At 43.2% G+C, this 23,171-nt stretch overlaps 1 protein-coding gene across 6 annotated transcripts in view; it reads right to left on the bottom strand.

Moving 5' to 3' along the window:
- The window catches only part of ZNF644 (zinc finger protein 644), a gene marked incomplete at its 5' end in the record, with an annotated part of 133,432 nt that overhangs the window by 43,265 nt on the left and 66,996 nt on the right, over nt 1–23,171 (bottom strand). For 5 of the 6 annotated variants that reach the window (XM_080925020.1, XM_080925017.1, XM_080925019.1 and 2 more), the window contains 2 exons: nt 13,003–14,662; nt 15,776–15,878. The exons of the other annotated variant lie outside the window; for it this stretch is intronic. In XM_080925020.1, the coding sequence (XP_080781146.1) occupies nt 14,470–14,662; nt 15,776–15,878 (296 nt within the window). In that variant the 3' untranslated portion in view covers nt 13,003–14,469. Of the gene's footprint in view, nt 1–13,002; nt 14,663–15,775; nt 15,879–23,171 lie in introns of those variants that run through there. 6 annotated transcript variants of the gene reach the window in all.

The following is a 23,171-nucleotide window of genomic DNA, read 5'->3' as shown; positions in this document are numbered from 1 at the left end:
CAGTCTGTCCCATGGCCTGAGGCAGCCCAGAGTTCTGACCATCAGAAGCCTAAAAAGGAACTAATGGGCAGGACATGAGACCTTCGCAGTCCTTGGCAAGGGCTCATTTCACTTTTCTTGAACAGGGTCCCAAGGCTGGCCTTAAGTCTCGAAATCCTCCTGCTTCAGCCTCTGGAATTCTGGGATCATGTGTCTATAAGACACGCTCCGGTTAGCTCCTTCAACTCCCATGTTTAGAGGATAATGGCTAACGTGTAAGGTCGCCAATAAACTACAAGAAATATCAACCTATTTGACTGGCCCGGGAACTAGAGAAAGGAAATCAGGAGAAGACGTCCTCAGGGGCGCCAGAGGAGGCTCAGCAGTTTCTGCTCTTGCAGAGGGGTCTGGGCTGTATTCCCAAGATGCACATAGTGGCTCCCAACTACCTGTAACTGCAGTTCCAATGCTCTCTTCTCCTGCCTCTGTGGGTACGTTCATGCATGCAGTTCACATATATACACAATGACACACAGCACACAATAAAATCTTAAATTGTCCTTAATAAGAACAAAATTCTAGAAAATAAAAGCAGTATGTACTGAAGTTTTCACCTGTGCGCGTGCGCACACATACAACCCAGTTCTCGAACCTTAGAAATGCTGTTTCCAAAATAGGATTTCATTTTGTTACAAAAATTTGTGAGGGTGCCCGTGTGTATGTGTGTGTGTGTACATGTGTGTGCACATGACTTTATGTGCACCATGTGTGCTTGGGCACTGGGGACTAGAGGACATCAGATCTCTAGGACTGGAGTTACAGGCCACTGTGAATTACCACGTGGGTGCTGGGAACCAAGCCTGGGTGTTCTACAGAGGCAGTAAGTGCTGCTAAGGTCTCTCTAGCCCTGGAGCATAATCTCAAATGCCGGCTTTAAAAGCAGACGTTCCCATAAGGATAGGAACTATCTCAAGTACAGAGCAGAGTCAGGAGGGAAGATCTGAAGATTGAGAAACACATAATGGGAGTCTTGGAAGGAGAAAGAGGAACAAGTGGGAAAGTTATTCACTGGGTAAAGGCAGAAAATTTATCTGAATTAAGGAAAGCCTGGAGTCTGCTCATTCAGTTTTAGGCTACACAGAGCCAGCCAGCCAGCCAGCCAGACACACACACACACACACACACACACACACACACACACACAGAGAGAGAGAGAGAGAGAGAGAGAGAGAGAGAGAGAGTCATCTTTCTGGGAGCAGGGGCTGGGGAGAAAAAAGTAGCAGATTTATTTATTAACAATCTTACCCAGTTAAGAACCGCAGTGATACACAAGTTTACCTATTAGAATCTCAGGCAAAAAAGAGCTGTCTTCTGAAGATGTATACACAAGACAACAGAAAAACTGTAAACCTATAGGCACTGCCCCAATTTTCCCGATGATTGACAGGGGAATGAAGTGAAGTATACGCAAGACAAATGCCACAGAAACCGATACAGACAGAAACTGGCACACCAGAGAACCAGCCACACACGGTAGCAGCAAAACTATGGGAACATTCAGGGAGGGTATCTTATTTAAATGGTAAGAAATCTAAAATATACAAAGATAACTTCAAAGAAAATGTATCATTCTCTGTAAAGAAAACAAGACTTTCATGCTGCACACAAACACAAACCAAGATCCTACCAGGCTCTTATGCAAGACTGTGCTGTCGCCATCCCTGGGGTACAGCGTCCTTCCCAGTGAATCCGCAGGGCTCTGCAGCCATTTGTCAAGAGCAGAACAAGGAGAAATGAATTCTGTTGTTCTTTAAATTTTCTGGCTCCTTCTATCACTGCGTAAGTGTTTTACTAAGTGTAAACTATATATATACCAGGGATCTTCAGAGAGAACGGAAGTGAAAAAATCATACAAAATCCCCACTCGGAAACATAAAAGGGCTGGAGAGGCAAACATGTCCGCCAAGAGCTCGAATTCTTCTACAGAACCTGACCAGTTCCCAGAACTTAAAACTACTTATAACTCCAGCTGTATGGGATCTGACGCCCTCTTCTGGTCTCTAGAGGCACCTACACTCAAGCTCACAGAAACACAAAGCCTTTAAAAAATGCTGGATTAATAAACAAAAATGTCCCATAAGCATTAAAACCAGACAGTGAGAAATATTGAGCTAAAATCTAAAGAAGAGAAACCAGTTAATCCTCTTGCAGTGAAACCTGTTTTCCCCCAACCCCAGGACAAGACAGAGAGAAAGCTATGAAACTAGGTTGAATCCCACGGTCACAGGGGACCAATCAAGACAAAACCAAACAGCACATAAACTAGGCATGCTGCAATAGAGATCTTCCTGCGTAACTGTGAGCCAAATAAACTGATTAGGCCAAATCAACTCAAAAAGTACCTTGACGCATTCTAAAGCAGTAATACCCAAACACTTAGCAGAAGGGAACAAAACTCTTAAAGATGCTCTTAATGGGCAGACTGAGGGCTCAGTGGTTATTGCTCTCAGAGCTCTTGCAGAAGACTCCGGCTTGATACCCAGTACTGACACGGTGGCTCACCCCCACCCATAACTCCAGTTCAAGGGGCTCTGCCACCCTCTTAACCTCCACCGGTACCAGGCACACGTGTGATACATATTCACATATGCAAGCAAAACATTCAAACATATAAATCTTTCTTTAGAAGATGCTGCCTTAGGCTGCAAGATAGTAAAGTGGTTTTCAAAGATAACACATGGGCAAGCACTTGGCACAGTTTGGGTACAGGCAGAAAAGGCAATTAGCAATAGAATCTGATCCGTGGTGACTTCAGATTCCAGACTTACCTGACCCAAAGGAGGGGTGTGTGTTGGGGAGAGGCAGGGGTGAACCTAAAACAGTAAAGTGTATCTCAAGAGAGAAATACCCAATATTCTGGGCTTTCATAGCATTACCAAATTAGGACGTCAGTGGGCGAGTTTAATGTAGCCGGTAAACTGACCCATGGGGAAAGAGGAGCTGAGCCCTCGGGGTAGGAGGAGAAAACAGATTCCCACAGGCTGTCCTCTGCTGCAGTCTGAGTGCACCTCACAAGTCACACATACAGAAACATTTAAAAGCAAGATTATGAACATCCCACAGAGTGTAATGAGGACTTAGCATTTATTTAATTGGAATTTCAAAAGAATAAGAGGCAAAAAAAAATGTTCAGAGATAAAAATATTTCCAGACTTCAAATCTCACACTTGGCAGTTAAAAAAAAAAAAAAAATCCTAGCATCTATAGAATCAGGGAGTGTAGGCAAGCGTGTATTTCTTTGTTTTTGGAGACAGGGCTTCTCTGTGTAGTCCTGGCTCCGTATGTAGACCAGGAGAACCTCACAGAGATCTGCCTACCTCTGCCTCTCCAGCCACGGCATTAAAGGCGTGTGCTACCACACCTGGACCTATAGCTTATTCTAAAATGAGCAGCAGCTGCCTCGGGAGGATCGGGTGGAGAATGGTGGAGAACAGGACCTCTAGAGTGTGTGCTAATTGCCAATCTGCAATTCCACACTCAAGGGTTAAGCTGGGTGACGGTGGTGTACACCCAGCACTCAGGAGGCAAAGACAGGCAGATCTGTGAGTTCAATACCAGCCTGGTCTACAGAGCCCCAGTCTCAAACAAACAAAACCCCACACTATACCACAACAAACCAGAATTAGCAAGGGACTGAAGAGAGGGCTCAGTGGTTAAGAACACATAGTGCTCTTGCAAAGGACCACAGTTTGGGTTCAAGCACCGTTTTAGGGTTTTACTGCTGTGAACAGACACCATGACCAAGGTAACTCTTATGAGGACAACATTCAACTGGGGCTGGCTTACAGTTTAGAGGTTCAGTCCATTATCATCAAGGCAGGAACATGGCAGTGTCCAGGCAAGCATGGTGCAGGTGGAGCTGAGAGATATACACCTTGTTCTGAAGGCAAACAGGAGAAGCCTGGCTTCCAGGCAGCAAGGACAAGGGTCTTAAAGCCTCCACCCACAGTGACACACCTACTCCAACAAAGCCACATCTTCTAAGAGTGTCACTCCCTGAGCCAAGCATATTCAAACTGCCACACAGAGTATGTGGAAAAGCCATGTTCGGCATCTTAGAGGCTAACTCCGAAGTGCAGTTGGCAGAACAGCAAACACCTTAACATGCGAAGTCACATACTGCTTCCTCCACCTCCGAGCTGAACAAATCAGCAAAAACCCCCGAAGCTGTTAAGTAAGTAAAGGCCAAGAACAGAGTCTCGTGACCCATCCCCCGGCTCTGTAGGATGCGACTAGGTGAGCATTCTGAACAGCTGGCATTCCCGGGGAAAGCCTCTGATGTGAGGGCACACCCAACTAGCTCTATGTGTACCAATCAGAGTACTAGAAACTCTCCCTGCAAAGCCTCCTGGCTGTTCCTAGCTTATGCTGTGCTCACCTCCTGGTGCTGCCTTGGATAACCCCACACTTAGGCACAGGTGGGCAGCACAGGCTGAACTCAATGGGTTAAAAAAGAAAGGAAGAAAAGAGAAAAATGAAGACATGAATTTGGGAGAAACATGATAGAGGGCTATGGGAGGGGCTAGGGGGAAGGGAGTGGGGTGGATATGTTATACATCACATGCATGTATAAAATTCTCAAAAATCAGCACACGCACATTTATCCAAAGCGCTTTATAAGCTAAAAACCCAAGACAATATAAAAGGTCAACCAACGTGTAACTACGCTTGGTATAATGGAATATTGTGAAGAGTTAATGGACTCAAAAATCAGCATTTAGCAAAGATAAGAAAGATCCAAGATTAATGAAAGCAGCAGGCTCCAATTTTCTCGGACCCAGACCAATGGATTAGAGAGGGGGGGGGGGGGAGACATAGTGGGCAAGCTGTATTAGGGCTTCCTGTTGAAAATGGGAGGTGGGGGCTGGGTTGCTATGGTTGAGACACACTGTTTACACATGACACCGCCAAAGAGTAAGACATTCTATTAGAAATAAAGGAACAGAAGAACTTCCAAATATACACAGAGAAATGGCTATCCAGATGCAACAGGCATTCAGACTGCCAAACAGACATGGCCAGAGCAGTCTGTCCGTAGCATACTACAGCAAAATGGCAACCACAAAGGCAAACACACCAGGTAACATCGGAGCTCTTACTAGTAATCCTTAAAGCCAGCACAACTTGGAATGAATATCTCAAGCCATGAAGGAAATAACTAAGGAAGACTGCCATATCCAGCAAGCCTATCTTTTAAAACAGAGAAAGTCACTGCCAGACAAGCACGAACGAAAGCAGTTCGAAAACACCAAGCACCTTTACTGGAGTACCATATATGTGGAAGTCAGCTGCAATCACAGTAAGTTCCGTAGGAGCAGTGTATTAACACAGGCTGGCAGCCAGAACGGAAGTTTGACTTCTCCCTTGCTGTGCTGGCCACACTTTGCTTTGTAGAGGAGCAAGCTCCTGCACTGCCCCCCCCATGTCTCACCTGGGACTGGGAGCAGGGACACCGAAGGTGACTGACCCCAACCCACCCCCACCCCACCCCCCACCCCAGAGTACAGGTGTAGCCCCTTCCTATTGTCCCAACCACCATGACACTTAAAAAAGGGCCCTTGCTATGGGCCCTCCCCCCAAGTCAAGAACAAGACTGCATCCAAGTACTGGGATCTTAGCACCAGGTACCAAAACAAACATTTGTTTCTAGAAGCTAACATTACAGCGACTGGACAAGGCAACCCTTTCTCTACAGATGGGTCCCAACAAAGTTGCTTCCCAGAAAGGAATGAGCAAGGATAGGCTTGAGTGGCAAGTGTATGTCCCCAAGTACTGTTCCACCCTCACAGAATCTGTCCTTCAAAGTGGAAGCCAGGGCACAGGAACAAATGGGTCAGAAACCAGTGACAGCAGTCATCAGGCAGACTACTGCTATGAATATCATGGTGGGAGATATGGTCGCATGCAGGGAGACATAGTACTAGAGAAGGAGCTGAGAGTTCTACATGTTAATCCAGAGGCAGCCAAGAGGAGACCAGATTCTACACTGGGAGGGGCTTGCACATAGGAGACCTCAAAGTCCATCCCACAGTGACATACTCCCCACCCCCCTAACAAGGCCACACCTCCTAACTGTGCCACTGTCCATGAGCCAAGCATTCAAACACAGGAATCTCTGGGGCTCACACCTATTCAAACCACCATATAGCCCTATGGGCTTGCAGCCTCAGCATAATGTACGACGCATGTAGTCCAACTTCACAAGTCCCCAGTCCGTCTCAGTCTCGACAGTGTTTAAAAGTCCGAAGCCCAAAGGCTCTTCTGAGATTTGTGAAAACTAATTGTAATCCCTAATAAAATCAAAAAGCAGGTCACAGACGTCCAACATACAATGGCACAGGATACATACCACCATTGTAAACACAGGAAAGAGAGCACAGTGAGGAGGTGCTGGACCAAAGGAAGACCAAAAGTCAGCAGAACAAACTCCAAACTGCATCGTCATGTCTGATGGCAACGCACCCTGCAGATCTCCAACTGCACAGGTCTTTCTCCCTTGGGCTGGTTCCACCCCCCGTTAGCAGCTTTCGGTGACAGGTACCCCATGACTCTGGCATCTCCAACATCTTGGGGTCTCCAAGGCAATCCAGGTTTCACCTTTAGAGTTTCACACGCAGCCTTGTATAGTTTCCCACGGTGGTCTCTCTCTCTGCCTCTTTACAGGGACACCCCTGACACATGCCTGGCCTCGGTGGCTTTCCTGAGTCACAGTGAGAAATTCCATCCTTGATTCTAAAACCAGAACTGCGAAGCCAGAACCATTCTCTGTTGCTTGCTGGGCCTTGGACTGCCTTCTCGTCCAATTACATCTCCACCAGCACTGCTCTGCATGTGTCCTGCCTAGGCTTCGCTATTGTGGAACTTGCTCTATAGAGTAGGCTAGCCTTGAACTCAGAGATGCCTCAATATCTGGATTAAAGGCACATTTCAATCCGGATCAAAATCATGTTATCCTACCTCAATAAGTAGATCACAGGTGTGACCTCTATCTCTGGCTTGTAGCTCATTCTAGACATAGTCAACTTGGCAAATGAGAACAGCTATCACAATCCACCCCTTGGCATCTTGGCTCACATCCAAATGAGCAGAACTATCCCTCAGACAACTGTGAACTTTGAATAGGTGGTAATGTTCCTCAGGGAACATCCATTCACAAGATGCAAGCTTAGCTGGGTGGGATCTTGCCTCGGGGTCACTACTCGATTCTATTTAATATCTTTTATCTGCTTATCTCCTTGAACACAGGCTTTAACTCCATTCTCCTTCAGGTGTCAGGTTATCTTTGAACATACATTTTTGTATTTGTCCTTTCTCAGCATGCTACACTTGATCAAAATGTTCTTCTTAAGAATGAACCACAAGACAGTTTGTATTAGGCTGTTTTAAGATTTCCTTTGCTAATGCAGTTCATCTAAATCTCGTCACCTTAGCCTCAGGCAGACTCTTCACACAATGGTGAAAAGCAGCCACATTCTTCACCAAAATATCACAAGAAAAATCTCTAGGCATCATGAAAATTCGTTTCCTCTGACCCCCACAGTTCAGAACACCCTCAGGACCACTGTCTTCCATGTTTCTACCAGGATGGCTCATTAAGGCCCCACTTAAAGCTTTCCACTGTGAGGACAATCATAGCAATACCTAAGTCTTTGTATTCCGTCTCATGTTGGGTTTCCACGACTGTAAAAAGACATCATGACCACAGCAACTCTTATTAAGGACATTTAATGGGGTCTGTACTACAGTTTCAGAGGATCAGTCCATTGGGAGCATGGCACATGCAGGTAGACATGGTGCTGGAGAAGGAGCTGTGAATTCTACATCTTCTTCCAAAGGCAGCCAGGAGTCTTGATTCCACACTGGCCAGGGCTTAGGCACAGGAGACCTCAAAGTCCACCCCCACAGTGATATACTCCCATCAACAAGGCCACACCTTCCAATAGTGGTCCTCCCTATGGGCTAACCATTTAAACACATGAATCTAAAGAGGCACACATATTCAAACCACCAAAGAGCTAGAAAGAAACCAAACATTCCCAGTATAGCAAACCAGCATACTCCTCAGATTAACAGGTGGGGGAGGAAAAAAAAAGAACAAAAACCACCCAGGAAAAAAAAATCACAAAAATTTAGCAAGCCTCTCTCAGCAATAGTTTAAAATGTAACAAATCAAACAAAATTCACAAAGAGCTACCTATGAGCCAGTGGTCAGATGCAGTGACCTGAGTTAAGGGCACTGGGCAGACAGACTGGATAAGACTGAACCCCTGGAATCTGCACTGCAGCAGGAGAGACCTGATGAGCTCCCCCTTTACCGCTAATGCCATGGCACACAGTGCTCCCTGCAACAATAAGCAAAGTACACCTTAAACTTAAATCTAGTATCTGTTGTCTCTAAGAAAGCACAACTGATACTGAGCCTAGGAATCAAAGGCTAACGGTCAATGAAGGAAACACAAGCTGAAAATAAGTTGTGCCTATTCTTACCAGTAAAGACCAGGTTTTTAAAAAATAAGGAGAAAAGGTCAACACATCTGAATAAAGAGGACACACACACACACACACACACACAGAGAGAGAGAGAGAGAGAGAGAGAGAGAGAGAGAGAGAGAGAGGGAGAGATTGCTGAGGAAAGGTCCTGAAACACAGTAGTGGGTACAGTGCTTTGAATGCTCCCACAGGCTCATGTTTGAATGCTTAGTCACCAGGGAGTAGAACTGTTTGGGAAGGACAAAGAGGTGTAGTGGCCTTGTTGGAGGTGTGTTACTGAGAGCAGCCTTTGAGGTTTAAAAAGCTATTCCCTGTCTCTCTTTTCTCTCTCCATGTTGCTGGATTTTCTGATCAGAAGACACTAGTGCACAGCTGGAAAACTTCACAGGGAACCTCCTCAAGTGTCCAGCCTGCATGGCTGGCTTACCGTGACATTCGATTGGTCACCACTCTGATGCCAAAAGCCCTGGTAGTGATCTCAAACTCTGGGGCAATGACAGACTCAGGAAGTGAGTCTTCTCTGTCTCAGCCCCTCTCAATTACTTCTCCTAGCCCCTGCCTCCTGCTTGACTGGGATGTAAAAATGCTCCAACAGCATGTATGCCTGCTTCCCACCATTATTATTGGAGCCAACCCTCTAAAACTATAAGCGAGCCTGATTAAATGCTTTCTTTAAAAGTTGTCTTGGTCACGTGTTCTCTTCTCAGCATACAAATGTAACTAAAACAGTGGGCGAGTTTAATGCCCTTGCTTATTGTTAGACAGATCAGCTAAACAAAACAACCAAGAAACTTGAGGTTAAACTGCAAATGGTCTAACGGATCTACAGACTACACCTTTCAACAGCACAATCTTCTAAGCAGCCTTAGAACTACATTCTAAGTCACAAAAAAGCAATTCTTAACAAATGTAAAAATCAAATTATCCCTCTTTTCATAGCAAGTGAAACCACATAAATGCTTGAGAAACTCAACATATTCCTTTAAAAAAATTGTATGTGTCTATATGCATGTCTGTGTGTGAGCATGTGCACAGGAATATAGGGGCCTCTCTAGAGGCCAGAGCACCTGCTCTTTTCTTCAGCTGGAGTGAAGGTGCGAGGAGGTAAGGAGTGAGGAGGTGAGGAGTGAGGTGTGAGGAGGTGAGGAGTGAGGTGTGAGGAGTGAGGTGTGAGGAGTGAGGAAGTGAGGAGGTGAGGAGTGAGGAAGTGAGGAGGTGTGAGGAGTAAAGGTGTGAGGAGATGAGGAGTGAGGTGTGAGGAGGAGTGAGGTATGAGGAGTGAGGTGTGAGGAGGTGAGGAGTGAGGAGGTGAGGAGTGAGGTGTGAGAAGTGAGGTGTGAGGAGGTGAGGAGTGAGGTGTGAGGAGTGAGGAAGTGAGGAGGTGAGGAGTGAGGTGTGAGGAGTGAGGAAGTGAGGAGGTGTGAGGAGTAAAGGTGTGAGGAGATGAGGAGTGAGGTGTGAGGAGGAGTGAGGTATGAGGTGTGAGGAGGTGAGGTGTGAGGAGTGAGGTGTGAGGAGGTGAGGAGTGAGGAGGTGAGGAGTGAGGTATGAGGAGGTGAGGTGTGAGGAGGTGTGAGGAGGTGAGGAGTGAGGTATGAGGAGGTGAGGAGTGAGGTATGAGGTGTGAGGAGGTGAGGTGTGAGGAGGTGAGGAGTGAGGTGTGAGGAGGTGAGGAGTGAGGTGTGAGGAGGTGAGGTGTGAGGAGGTGAGGAGTGAAGTGTGAGGAGTGAGGTGTGAGGAGTGAGGTGTGAGGTGTGAGGAGTAAAGGTGTGAGGAGGTGAGGTGTGAGGAGTGAGGTATGAGGAGGTGAGGAGTGAGGTATGAGGTGTGAGGAGGTGAGGTGTGAGGAGGTGAGGAGTGAGGAGGTGAGGAGTGAGGTATGAGGAGGTGAGGTGTGAGGAGGTGAGGAGTGAGGAGGTGAGGAGTGAAGTGTGAGGAGTGAGGTGTGAGGAGTGAGGTGTGAGGAGTGAGGTGTGAGGTGTGAGGAGTGAGGTGTGAGGTGTGAGGAGTGAGGAGGTGAGGTGTGAGGAGGTGAGGTGTGAGGAGGTGAGGAGTGAAGTGTGAGGAGTGAGGTGTGAGAAGGAGTGAGGTGTGAGGTGTGAGGTGTGAGGTGTGAGGAGGTGAGGAGTGAGGTGTGAGCAGGTGAGGTGTGAGCCAGAGAGATCCTTACATTAAAAATATATATATATATCCTGAAAATGACCTAATGATACAAGTCAGTCAATGTCTAGAAAACATTAACAAGCTAAGCCCCAAAGACATGGGTGGCCAAAAATAATAAGGATCAGGTTGGAAACTAATAACCAGTGACGAGAAGACAGTATCAAACAAACAAAAAGTTCCTTTATCGAAAGACAAACAAGTCCCTAACCTATCCTAGAGAGAAAAGACCCAAAGTATTAAATTAAGAATAGAAAACAGGCTGTTACAACAAACTCCAGAGGGAAGATTATAAAAGACGTTGAAAGCAAACTGGAAAAAAAAAGAAAAAGAAAAAACCACTAGCGAAATACAGAAGGGGGGGGCACTCCCAGACACACTTGATACAGAGCAGCATCAGATGACACAAACTCAAACACCTAACTCACAAGCGTGAAGCTGTTCACAAAGTCAGCCCAGAACCCAGGGACTTGCTGCCGGGATCTGCACAACTCCACTGCTGCTGCGCTGGCTACCTCTCCGTCTAGCCTACAAAGTGGAAGGGGAACCACTCGGAAACTCATTGTAGGAGACTAAGGCCAGATAGGGATACAACAGAAGAGAGATACACGTTTCCCCAAGAAAGCCGTGGACATGTCAGTTTCCTTCCGGTGCTAGTATGGGGAGCACCGTGACCAGCACCGGAAGAAGAAAACGTTTACTTCACCTTCTAGTCCTCAGGTCAGACCCTGATCGCTGAGCGCGACCACGGCAGGAGTGCAAACAGGAGGCGGCTGAAGCGCGGACCAGAGGACACTGGGCCTCCAGCTTGCAGGGCGCAGGCTCACCAGCTAATGGACGGTACTACCCAGGGAAGACTGGGCCCTCTAATCATCACAGTGCCTCACAGGCAAGCCCACAGACCAATCTGATGGAGGCAACTCCTCAAGTTCCCCTTTTACAGTGGGTCAAGCTGACAGCCAAGAGAGGCATGTCAGCACAAAAGTCCAATAGAATCTATGCAAACCGTGTGGTATTCAAGGGCACAGAAGTGAGAACACACAAACCCTGAGCAATTTGATTTCATCGAACGTTTACGAGAGAATGGTGCATACAGGAAAGTCAACAAATGTTAAACACAACGTATGGACGTAAAGGGAGACAGCACCCGGCTGGAGAAACGGCCTTTGACAAAGCTTGAAACTCCTGAAAGATAAGACAGGCGCAGAGGGACATAACAAAGGGTGTTCACACAAACCTATGCCCAACACTACTCTTATTCAATGTAATGTTCAAATCATGGCTAGAGCAATAAGACAAGATCAAAAAATGGATGTGAGACAGAGAGAGTATGTTGGCTCAGCAGAGTGCTTGTTATAAGGTGAGTAACCTGAGTCTGACCACAGAACCTGCATCGGGAGAGGAATTAACTCTCACAGCATCTTCTGACTCTGCACATATATGCTGTGCTCTCCTGACAAAATTGACAAGATGGCTCCTAAAATGTAAACAATGGGAGGGAGGAAAGGAGGGGAAAAAGTGCAAGTATCCAGATTTGCAAAGGACACAATTCTACAATACACTATGTGGTAAGATCTTGGGTTTAATTCTGAACTATGTGGCTGTATTAATTCTACCTGCATTCCTACATTTTGGTAGCTGTCATGATTAGGAAAAAAATCATAATTAAATCTAAGAGGCTCTAAAACAATTCCAAGTCTTCCAATTAGAAATCCTGTCTTTTTTCCCTAAACCTCTGAAGCCTACATGCTTTGTTAGCACATGTTCAGTTTCAAAAATTATATAGAGCAAGGCATAGAGCTTCACTGGTGTAGTCAGTCTCAGGTGGGCCATTTGAGTTCAAAGCCAGCCCAGGGAAATCAGTAAGAATCTCCCCAAACAGACAGGGCACACACAGCCACACACTACTGAAATACACAAATGGAAATTCAAGGGACATCCTCAGTAAGAGGCAATCAACACGGACTTGGCATATTCTAATTCAAGAGTAAAAGTTTCCTTTTGGCCTTTTCAGGAGCTCAAAAGTCCTTCTATTATCTCATTCCTTAGGGTTCAGGGGACTCCGGGCCCAGATAAAACAAAGTCCAACTTCCTGACTTTACACATTAATTCGCGCCTAATTAAGATGCACAATAACCATTAACAAGGAAAATTATTTCTTCACATAAAATACACTGACTTATGTAGTGTTTCTAGAAAACAAAAGTAACTTGGTAATTTTAAAAATCAAACTAAAAAAATAACAAAACAAATGTTTCACATTAGAGACACTGTAATTCTTGAAGTCTTTTTTATTTAGTGATTTCTGGCGAGGAGATATACCATAGGAAAGTAATTTCACTGGCAGTGAGGTATGTATATACTCTACCAAAAGACTCCTTCGTTTAGCTGTTTTTGACTTTATTTACAAATGATGAAGTATCAATGCATATCCTTGGTTCAACTATGTCAGCAACCCCATGAAATGACGTGGAATGGTGCTTGCGTACAAACTGCTGTTCGTAAACGACGCTCATTTTGGATGAAAGGAACTAAGTTCGTCACAGTTTATCATGACCACGACACCTGCACCGTACTGTCCATTCCTCACAGCACGTTTATTCAGTCATTCTGTTATGTCGGCTCTCAGCATGAGCATAGTGTTACACAGTTTCCATACATATAATAACCACATCCAAAACAAGTACTAAAATTGAAATTGTAAACATTCTCATCATATGTAGAAATATTGTGTATTAATAGTTTTGCTAACTGATCAAATTTGGAAGATAATATAAATGAGAAAGCCTATTCTAAATTGTGTAGTGAGCCTTGTTTATTAATTACATTTCTACAATGTTAAATAAAGAGACAACCCTGTCCTGTAAGCATGTCAAACTGTACGTAAAACGTTACAAAGAAACAGATCTGTTAACAAAAGTATGTCTTGCAATAAAGAACATTAGATTTTTAAACTCTATTATGGTACAAAGTGGAAAGGGTAATAGCATCTTTGTCGACAAAGTAGGAGGTAGCATGGACGCTTCACTGTCTGAGAAATGCAACCGAGTGAAGAACGCGTCCTTACCACAAATAATTTCCAGGACTATGTACAATATTCCTTTTAGAAATACTTGTTTAAACAAATTTCCCTCCAACTTTTTAGTATATATATATATATATATATATATAGATGTATATATATATATTAAAAAAACCGTTCCATTATGATTTTAAAAAAACACACATCTAGATAGAATAGTACTCTGCCCTATTTGGGGGAACAGTCTCAAACTATGAAGTACATGATATTTAATGCCCTAAGTTGAGTAAATTTAGTTAGCAGTTCCTGGTATTATACAAAACACTAAATACATACCAACAAAATATAATATCTTATTTTTCTATTTAAGTGTGGGGAAACCCAGAGCCTTGATTCTGGTAACACTGCAGAGAACATAATCTTTCAGTCTGTCTGTCTGTAAGGATTCATGTGCAACACTTCACAAATGGCTCTCAGATGTAGGACCTTTAGTTGGGTAAACTCAGCCAACAAAACTTAGTAAACCTTAAAAACTCATTTCCACCCTATATAAAATATATAGACTACTTACTGTCTGTCTTAAGTATTGTTTGCTCTGATTCAACTCTAATTTACGGGGCCCCATTTTTCCTACTTTAGTTTTTATAAATGGATACTTCCATGTGGCTTACCAAAAAAAAAAAAAAAAAAAAAAAAAAAAAGACAGAAATTTTAAATTTACATCCAATGAAATTTGCTACTGAAAAGGATTCCTGGCTCTATGATGCTGCTTCTGCCATTAGTAAGGAAAACGACGTTTCTGTGATAGAGGCAGGCTTTTTAAGTAGTGATGTGACTTCCACCATGCCAGCTCCAGTCCGTGGAAGATTAGCGTTTACAATGTGACGCTGTAAGTGCTTAATCCAGTCTTCCTGAACAGACAATGGTCCCCGAAAGACTAGGCCACAAAACCTATAAGAGAAGTAGATAATAGTTCTCTTAATAAAACTAACTCTATTTAAAACTAACTCATATAAAGCCCACAATGTAAGAAATAAATCTCACCATACACTACAGGAAACACACCTAAGTTTAATCAATGGCTCTCAACCTGTGGGCCATAACCCTCCTGCAGTTCAAATGACCCTTGCACAGGAGTCAGAGACCACCCTGCATATCAGATATTTATGTTACAATTCATAGCAGTAGCAACATTATAGTCATGAAGTAATAACAGTAGATTTATGGCTGGATGTCACTATTAAAAAACTCTATTAAAGGGTCTCGGCATTAGGAAGACTGACTTAAATTAACTTGAAAAAATCAATTTACACATTTATTAACAGACTTAGTAAATGTCAATAATTTTAATAGAGATTAGAATAGATATTATTTGAGTTAAGATTAATAAACTTCTAAAAATATGTGTATATAATGGGTGTTTTGCCTGTTTGTATGTCTCTGCACCAAATGCACATGCCAGTGTCCTTGTAAGGGTGTAGGATCCCAAGACTGGAGTTGCAGATGGTTGCAATGTACACGTGGGTGCTGGGAGTCAAGCCTGGGCTCTCTGAAAGAGCAGGCAGGACTCTCAGCGACTGAGCCACCTCTCCTGCCCCACTAAATACTTTCAGACCATCCAAATTCATTCACAGGAATTATTCCAAAGTCTATCTCTTGAGTGACAAGACCTTTCTCTAATTCACACGTACACAATGCTTCCATCTGTAAAGGTGCATGAAGGGAGGTGTGTTATGAAGGAAAAGAGCATATGTAAGTGTTCTCAGTAAGTAGGAACTTAACAGACAGTACAAAGAAACCAAACCAATCAAGTATATAAAGCACAATTAATACACCACTTCTGCCAATTACAATATAACACAGCATTTGGTTAAGGTACAAACCTAATTTTATTAATTGTTGAAGCAAACATATGTATATGATAAATTAAGATTCTAAGCCTGTCTCTGAAAAATCATTTACAGCTTTGTTGTGGTGCACACCACAAAATAAAAATGCAACTACTGTGTTTCAAAGGACACCTAAAAAAGGGATCACAGTGCATGTGGCAGCTGAGGCATATACCTGCATCGGAGAATGTAAACCTCGTCAGCACCATGAGATAATGTTAGCATTTTCTTCTTGCTTCCAGATCTTGACCTTGATTTCTTCTGCTTACAATCTATGGCTAAAAAAAGGAAGAAGAAAACTTAAAATTCCTCATGTATTTAAAACATACCGACATAACAGAGAAATCACAGTAACAGCTCAATCACACCAGGAAAGTCTCTGTTCAGCTCTATTTCCGGGCACGCACTAACTCACAGTGGCTCCTGGAGCAGTGTCTGTGCCGCTTTCTCCAAATCCAGCTCGACACTCAGGTACAACTGAGACAAGGTGGCTAAAGAACCGGGAGCTCAGCTGGTCAACAATTACAATACAGAGAATCTTTACTTCTGATCATACGTAATTTTAAATATCTTATTTCTAGGAAAACCACAACACTTTAATGTTATTTCATTAAATATGCATTTGATTATTATTCTATTAAGTAACCCAAGCAAAGTGAGCAATGGAATACCAACAATATAATACAAAGCTCAATGGAAAAAAAATTCCCACGGAAATTCAAGAGCAAACATAGCTCAGTTTTCCTTTTTAAACAACCAGTTACATGTACAATCATGCAAGCATGTGAGTTTTATTAGAAAATATAAATCTGTGTTATCTAAGTTCACATCTAGATCCAATGTTTGATACCAACTATTCTTCACACCCTTCACACTCTATTTCTCCAGTTGTTTGTTTTTAAAATGTGATTTAAACAGAAAGTTTTTTAAAGGATAAACCAACTATTTTTAGTGCGGGTTTTGGCATTTTCCCATTACATTTTCCCTTAAATTATTTATTCCAAATATATGAGTCAATGAAAAGAAATACTTTTATCGGTGAACTAGTGGATAGGACACAGTGTTCTATAGTCCTCAATCCTCTGGACAAAGGGATGACAGTGATTGCAGATGCTGCTTGTCAAGGAGCAGGAAAACAAGAGTCCATCCCTGGTTTCAAGTGGAGGATCCAAATGTAATGCAAGAATCAGTCAAATGGCTTCTCTCGTCCATGAAATCCCCCGAAACAATTCCAAGTAAGAGAACCGGGATGAGCCGTTCAATGACCCTGTGATGTGAGCTGTTCCAAGTCCAGATTCCAAAAGAACAGGCTGCCATTACAGAACCAGAGACCACAGTTCCACAGCAGACCAGCACCAAGGTAACAAATGCACACAGCAAACCAAACACTGTAGTGACTGAAGAGCTCTGTCGTGGTGGCCTTCTTCTTGTCACCTGCTTATTTAAAAGTAAAACCTAAGACTCACAGGGCGTTTTCCTATTTATCATTAAAACAAGAGACTAAGCAAAGAATGACCAGCAGTCAGGTATTGAAGAATGACTAATTCCAAGACAAATGACCCAATTTTAATGTTGCCATTAGTTATCTCAGTGAAAAGCCTGGCACATAGCAGAGACTCAACAAATGCTTCTGGAGAAAAAAAAAAAAAAAAAAAAAATCAAGAAAACCTAATAGTTTAACACTAGCATTTAGACGGTGTGCGACCAGAAATCTCTTCTACCAAATGCAATATGGGCAACACCCCTTCCTAGCACGGCCACACCATGTGTTTAAATGAACATTGGAACACAAGTTCTGCACTGTCTTAGGTGTGTCACAGAGCAGTCTAACTTATAGAACTAGGTTTTTCATCACATCTAATGTGAATGACTGAACACCACACACTTCTTTTCTATAGCTGCTTCGGTGAGCAATTTAGAATGTGAATGACCTTTAAGTGATTCGTACTTTGCAAAGAGTTCAGAGAAATACTAGAGATCAGTTATCCTTCCACTTCTGAGGTAAATCTACGTAACATCTGTCGCTGTGATGTAGGACACAGCAAGGGTTAGGGTTAGATCACATGTACAATCTTTCTTTGAAGAGATCACTGGTTGTTAAACTTGCCACATTAAAAAAAAATCCTTGTAGAATGTAAGTAAATTACTGTGGTTACAAACAGAATGCATTAACAATCCTTACAAACAATCTTCACTTCACACTACTGTCAGCAATGGGGGAGGAATAGTAAGAAAAGAAGTCAATGATGTATCATATGCTACCAAACTCAGTTGAGGGGCATGCTGTGAAGTCTGAAATATGCAACTGGGCTTATGTAATATTTACAGGAATGAGGAAGAACAGTATTTTCTCTATTCTGATGCTGTATGACTCTAAAAGCTGTTTTATAAATAATCACATCAAAAATTGTAAATAAAGTCATCAAAATTCCAGTGTTAGTATTTGAAGGCGTCATGACACCATAAAGTAGGTCAACTGTCATTATGCAGCTGATAAACTCAGGTAACTAGGTTTCCAAGTCACCTTACAGAAGAAGTTCTTAGAAATTTACTCCTTTTCTAAGATTAAAATATTTCAAATCCCAGATTCCTGGGAATAAAACCTGAATGTCCAAGTGTCTCAGTCTTTGTTATTTTAAAATCCCTTGGCTCCCAAAACATTGTTTTTGTAGGTGAAATGAGTACATTGAACAGGAAGGTTAATGACTAGCATCCAGCCCATCCCCGTAATGCCGTCCACACATTTAGAAAAGTGGGTAAGAAACCAGAGTAACATAAACAAGTACATTCATTCATATGGCACCTGCTGCATCAGACAACTGTCAGAAAATGTTCCCTTGAATGCAAAGAATAGTGCATAAACATGTCTGTCACAGAAGCATTTGAGATCAACTGATTTTCAACATTTCAAATCTAACTGTGCATGCCCGTGTTTGATGAGGGTGGCTTTCAGAAGCCCGTGTTTCCTGGCTCTGTAACTACACTGCTGCCATAGGACAGAAGCAAGCTCAGGAGTGCAGGCCTCACATGCCGCCCAGAATATACAACGTGTGCAGTGAGCCAGGAGTCCAAAGGACGTGGTTAAAAATCTCTGAGGTTATCTCACGTTACAGACAACCTCACCCTCTACTGCAAAATTGCTGGCAGAAAAAAATTGAGCTGCAAGGTCATAACAAAGGCTTGACAGTCTTTAGTAGAGCAGCTGTGTTTTACTAAATATGGCAGAACCTCAAAAAGACCCTACGGTGTTGTGCTAAGCTCTATCCCGGCGACAAGCATGCCATTAGACAACACAACACATCCAGAGTCCAGTCTGTTCTGAACAATTACTTCATTTTATACACAAGAAACACTGGTTGCTTTCGGCACTGATGTCGTCATGTGAAATCTTCTGTCGTCCCATTGCTCTGCTTGCTGTGTAGCAGTAGTTGCTTCGGAGAGGGTTTCTTTTTTCTTCACTGTACAAATGGCTTCAGAGGACGAGGACTTATTCAGTGTTACCTAAAGCTTCTGCGGTCAGGAAGTACACCACGACTAAATTAAAATTCTCCACTAGTATTTTTAATCACTCTCCTTCATCTCTACCCAATTACTTAAGAGCTCTAGTTCATCTTCTCCAACTGACTACTGGTATGTCCTGTGTCTTGGTGTGCTGTCAGCTGCTGTAACAAACTACCACAGACTGAGTGACTGGACATCACCGACGTGGACTTGGTTCCCAGTCCTGGAGGCTGGAGAGTCTGTGAGTGTGGCGCCATCATCTCAAGGGCCTTTCTGCTCTGCAATAACTTGGCAGTAAGATGTGTATGTACACAGAAAACCAAGAGGACACTAGACAAACTCATTCTTATCACTCTATAGTGACCAGTCCATCTCCACAATAACAGCATTAATCCTTTCATGTGGAAAGAGCCCCATAGCTCTAATAGTCTCTGAAGATTCTTTAAAAACAAAGTTAATAATAATAATAATAATAAACACTCACTGAAATAAATCAAAGACTGCGCATCAGTTAAAACTTATATCTTGGCAATAAAACAGTCTTAGAGGAAAGACTTAAAACAGACTTAGGTGTCTATCCTCCTAGAAACTTTCATATTTCTCAACACACCATTCACCTGCACACCTCCATTCTATCCCGAGAACTCCAGGACCAGCTCCAGTCACGTGAGTGGGTGAGACTGGAGCCATGACTCACCTACAGGCATCTCTTCAGAAGCAACTCTGTGACCTCAGCCAAGCATTCTACTTCCCCACACAGCACAGATAGACTCCCTTCAAATGGCAAGAGCAACAAAGAAATGTGTGCCATACACACCCACAAACTAGGAAGAACCGCCTTTCTCCACGTGCCCCCTGGACACACTGAAGAGTCTGGTCCCTCAGGCATCTGGACAGCGCAACAGCTACAGTTTCGCTCTACTCTGGGCAGAATTCCACTCTCTGAGGTGGAAGCCTCAAGCCTCATGCCCCAGGGTCATGCTCCCACAGGCCTGGGGTCTCAGAAGATTCTCACTCCAACAAGTCTATACTTTGTTAGGATAGGTAGGTTCTCTGCAGCAGTTTGGTCCCTAGCCCTCTTTTCTACTGGGTGCCACCCTCATGGGGACATACTGCTCATCCCTATGGAAGCTGCTCCCATAGTTCTTAGGTTCTGGGGGTTTGCAGGCCTAACACCACTTGTAAACAGCAAAACTTCCCATGTGTATCTTTTGGAGCAGTGGGTCTTCTAGATCACATAGGCCTAACCACACTGTAAAAGAACAGTGTCAGGATACTTCCTATGTAAAACTCCTTCTGCAGGGATCTCTTGACACACTCAGAGCTTTCTCCCAAACACACTTCCTTACTCTGCATGTGCTTTCTGCCTCCCTTTAGTTACAACAAGCGGCAGATTTAGGCAGTGGCTGCCCTCTCACAGATCGTGGCAGCTGAGGTGGACACTCAGCTGCCTCGCATTGCTGTCGGGAACTATTAGGTACCAGACAGCCTAGTCCTCCATTCTGTGTCCCACAAAGTCCCAACAGTGCAGACTCAGCCAATTCTTCCCAGCTGTATAACGAGGATGGCCTCTATAATTTGTTTTGTTTTTTTTTTAAATACCTTTTTCTCATTTTCTGTCCATATTTTTACCAATGTTCCAATCACAGCCACTTAAGAACTCTGGCTTTCTTCTGACCCCTCATCAGAATCTCTGTGTTCCACACATAGTAACAGCTTTTCTGTAGCATGAGTCTTGCTCTTCCAGCCTCCTTGGGTCATGCAGCTCTAAAGATGTTCTCATATTTCCAGTTATTTGTGACAACAGCCTTACTTCTTGGCAACCATCTAAATCTCCAAATAAACACACTCCTAATTCTGGAGGGTAGGGGGCTCTCCATTAACACCTGGTGAGGGCTTTCGGGTTAAAGTGCATCATGCTCTAGAACAAGTGATCACTTGGGCAGCAGAGAAAACTGGACAATGTCATCCTTTCTATGAGACATTCCCGCAACAGACTTCCCTAACAAAGGCCTGTGGGAGGGTACAACTTGATAGCCTAACCTTCTTACGGCTTCCACCTCTTAACACCTACAACAGTAACTAAACTTCAACCCAATTCGACAGGGGAATCTTTAAACTGAAAAGTAAAGGCTAATAATTTCCCACCAGACTCAGGGTGCCAAGTGACCCCTCCTCTACAAGAGGGAGTGTTCCAGTCTTATATAGCCACAGTTCCTGGAGTGCCTCGACGTGGCCTAGGTCAGCCGTAGCCAATCGCCTTAAAGGTCAACTGACTCCACCAATGCCTAATCACCAACACTGTAAACCACCCTTTACAAAATGTATAAAAACTATACTAATGGAGAGTCTGGTGCTGCCTCTCCTCTGAATGTCTGTCAGCCCCAGCATGCTGGAATAATAAACCTCTTACTTTTACATCAATTTCCACTCTCTCGTCTCAATCAAGGGAGTCTCCCAGTAGTTAAGGCTCAATTTGAGTCTTACAAAACCATACAGTGCTGGGTTACAATGAAGCATAATGGCCACATTAGAGAGAGTCCAAACAGAATCACATTATAGCCCAGCTAGGACAAAGAAAATATTTTTTTTCTATGCAGTTAGCATGTTCAAGTTGGGAAAGCAAAAGCAACTAGGAGTTTATTTGGGAAGAAGAGCAGGAATTAAGTTATCAGAAGGAGGTATACACCATTCTAGCACCACTGAGAAGGTGGTGGTGAGGCTGCAGTACCAGCAGTGAGGCGGGAAGAAGACACATGTCCCAAGGTGTCCTTAAATGTGAGTCTGATGAACTCAGTACCAATGGCTGCCAGGAGTCCTCTAAGGTTCAAGACTCAAGTAAATAAAAGACTGTTCAGATAAGCATTTTATTTTTCTCCATTTTAACTTAAAACAAACAAACAAACAAAGCCCCTAGGTTTTGGGAGGGTAGTTATTTCTAAAGAAACAAGAATTAAAGGAAGGAGGGCTTTTATTACTAAAGTAACCTGTTTTTTTTTTTTTTCACCTAAGCTTTCTGTCTGCAGAGTCCACGAAACTAGCTTTACATATGTGCGGTTACATAGGGCTCCACATGTGCTTAATATTCTGCTGCTGAAGTCTTGAGATATTCTTTAATTTTCAAAGGCTGCCACATAATCATTTTGCATGGGACCATACAAATGTATCCAGTGCCATAATGAGTGTGTCACAGAGCTCCCATGAAGAAAGAGGCTACTAAGAACAATGCCCCACTCCCTCCCTTCCACCAGCTTGGATTCTCTGCAGATTTCCCCACCACCACAGTCAGCCTTCCATTACTCCCTGAGTGAACAACGGCTCAACACTTCAAAGTTTCTCTTCTATCCAAGAACTAAACATAAAGACAGTTAGTATAGCATCATCTTTTGTTTGTTTTGTCTTTCCAGACAGGGTTTCTCTGTGTAGCCCTGGCTGTGTAGAACTCACAGATCTCCTGCCTCTGTCTCCTGAAGGATGTGTCGGCACCATTTCCCCTTGATATTTTCACTGGGACTGGGGAGACTTTCCTTAGCATCCTAAATTGCTTATAACTAATTTAACATTTTCTATTTTCAATAACTATAAAATAGTAACTGACCCCAAATCAAAATAAACAATCAGGGGCAAATGTACCTAAAATACTTTAATATTTCACCTAAAAGGATGATGTGTAAATGATCTGGATAGTAACATGTTATTCACACTTAAAGTCACTGTGGCAGAAAGGGGGAAGCAGTCTGTAGGTGCCCTCACTGTTTCAAAGGTAGCCTGTTATTTATACTTCAAGTCAGTGTGGCAGAAAAGTGTTTGCACACGTCCCCACTGTGTCAAAGTATAAATATATCCAGACATTTGAAGGATAGCTAGACATAAATGATAAAAATAAAACAAATATAGTATTTCTTTGTGTTAATAAGGAAACAAGTTAAAATTTTCTTTCCAAGGTGAGTTGGGGTTAGATGCTGTTTTATTCAACAGTATTGGCAAAGCAAGTAATTGCCAAGGAGAGGGACTAGTTTTCTTAGACCAAAGCACATATAAAATACAAAACGAAACAATCTGTTTGAGTC

This window comes from Micromys minutus (genome assembly GCF_963924665.1).
Source record: "Micromys minutus genome assembly, chromosome: 11".
Lineage (NCBI taxonomy): Eukaryota > Metazoa > Chordata > Mammalia > Rodentia > Muridae > Micromys > Micromys minutus.
The sequence above is the reverse complement of the archived record's forward strand: the minus strand, read 5'-3'. Positions and strand labels throughout refer to the sequence as shown.